Source organism: Trichechus manatus, unplaced genomic scaffold (assembly GCF_000243295.1).
Source record: "Trichechus manatus latirostris isolate Lorelei unplaced genomic scaffold, TriManLat1.0 scaffold00027, whole genome shotgun sequence".
NCBI classification, from domain to species: domain Eukaryota; kingdom Metazoa; phylum Chordata; class Mammalia; order Sirenia; family Trichechidae; genus Trichechus; species Trichechus manatus.
Window position 1 is genome coordinate 14,666,091 of NW_004443963.1, and position 1,451 is coordinate 14,667,541.

The 1,451-nt window shown below is 48.7% G+C and overlaps 1 protein-coding gene across 1 annotated transcript in view; it reads right to left on the minus strand.

The window, feature by feature from the left end:
• FOXRED2 (FAD dependent oxidoreductase domain containing 2) overlaps positions 1-1,451 on the minus strand; it is a 17,853-nt gene that overhangs the window by 13,627 nt on the left and 2,775 nt on the right. The window contains exon 2 of the mRNA XM_004374025.1: positions 1,075-1,326. Within this exon, the coding sequence (XP_004374082.1) occupies positions 1,075-1,326 (252 nt within the window). The remainder of the gene's footprint in view (positions 1-1,074; positions 1,327-1,451) is intronic.

Genomic DNA, 1,451 nt, shown 5'->3' on the forward strand with positions numbered 1-1,451 from the left:
CTTTTGCACCCCTATAATATCTTGCACTTCTCCTTTATAGTACCTATCATACTTGCAATTATTTAACACTGTATTGTTATTATTATTATTGCTGTATGCCCAATACCCTAATTATGCCTATGGATTGACACAGTGGCTACAACAATGGGCTAAAACATAGCAACGATCGTAAGGATGGCACAGAGCCGGGCAATGCTTCGTTCCACGTAAGGTCTCTACGAATTGGCGCCAACTCAACAGCACCTAACAACAACAACAACAATTATGCCTGACATATACAGTAGGTGAGAAATAGTTGTTTTGTGACTGATGACTAACTGACTTGGTCAGTTAGAATCTTAAAAGCTTACTAGCCAAGAGAAGTTTTATTTTTAAACCGGGGACTTCCTTCCTTCCTTCTTTCCTGCCAACCTACCTATCTACTTACCTACCTGCTTATCTTTTGATTTTTCAACATTTAATGAGCCCCTCCTTTGTACCTAGCAAGGTGCGGAGTGCTGGGCATTCAAAGATGGATAAGACACAGTTTCTGTCCTTCGGGAGCCCACCCACCCAGAGGGAGAGAGACATGTGAACGTGCCATGAAAGAGGTATGGACGGGACACAGGAGACTTGGAGGAAGGAGTGGGTAATCCAGCTGGGCTCGGAAAAGGCTTTGAGAGGAGGTTCTCCCCATGTTTTGGGCTCATAGTACAGAAGTAGAGGGCAGTGGTGGTTTACTGGTAGAATTCTCGCCTTCCACGTGGGAGACCCAGGTTTAATTCCTGGCCAATGCACCTCATGCACTGCCACCACCCATCTGTCAGTGGAGGACTGCATGCTGCTATGATGCTGAACAGGTTTCAGTGGAGCTTGCAGACCAAGATGGACTAGGCCTGGTGACCTACTTCTGAAAATCAGCCAATGAAAGCCCGATGGATCACAACGGCCCGATCTGCAACAGATCATGGGGACGGCACAGGACTGGGCAGTGTTTTCTTCCATTGTGCATGGGGTTGCCACGAGTTTGGGGCTGACTTGACAGCAGCTAACAACAATAACAAGTAGAGAACAGGAAGCAGGCATGTAGCATACCTAAGGTCTCCAACGTAGTGGGTGGCCCAGGAGAGCCGGACCCGGGAGCGGCTCAGCATGTGGATGAAGTTGGTGACGCCCAAGATGTTCTCTGCCGTCTCAAAGGCTGAGTTCCCACGGCCCAGGATCAGCACGTTCTGACCCTCAAAGTCCTCAGGGTCAGTGGACACCGACTCATAGCCCTCCACGTATTCGGAGCCAGGGAAGTCAACCTGGTTGGGGACTGACAAACCAGTGGCGACAAGAAGGACACTGCAGGTGGGGGACAGAGAAAAGATGACTTAGTCTCTTAACCCTAAGACCAAACCAAAAACAAAAAACCAAACCCACTGCCGTCGAGTGGATTCTGACTCACAGTGACCCCATAGGGTTTCTAA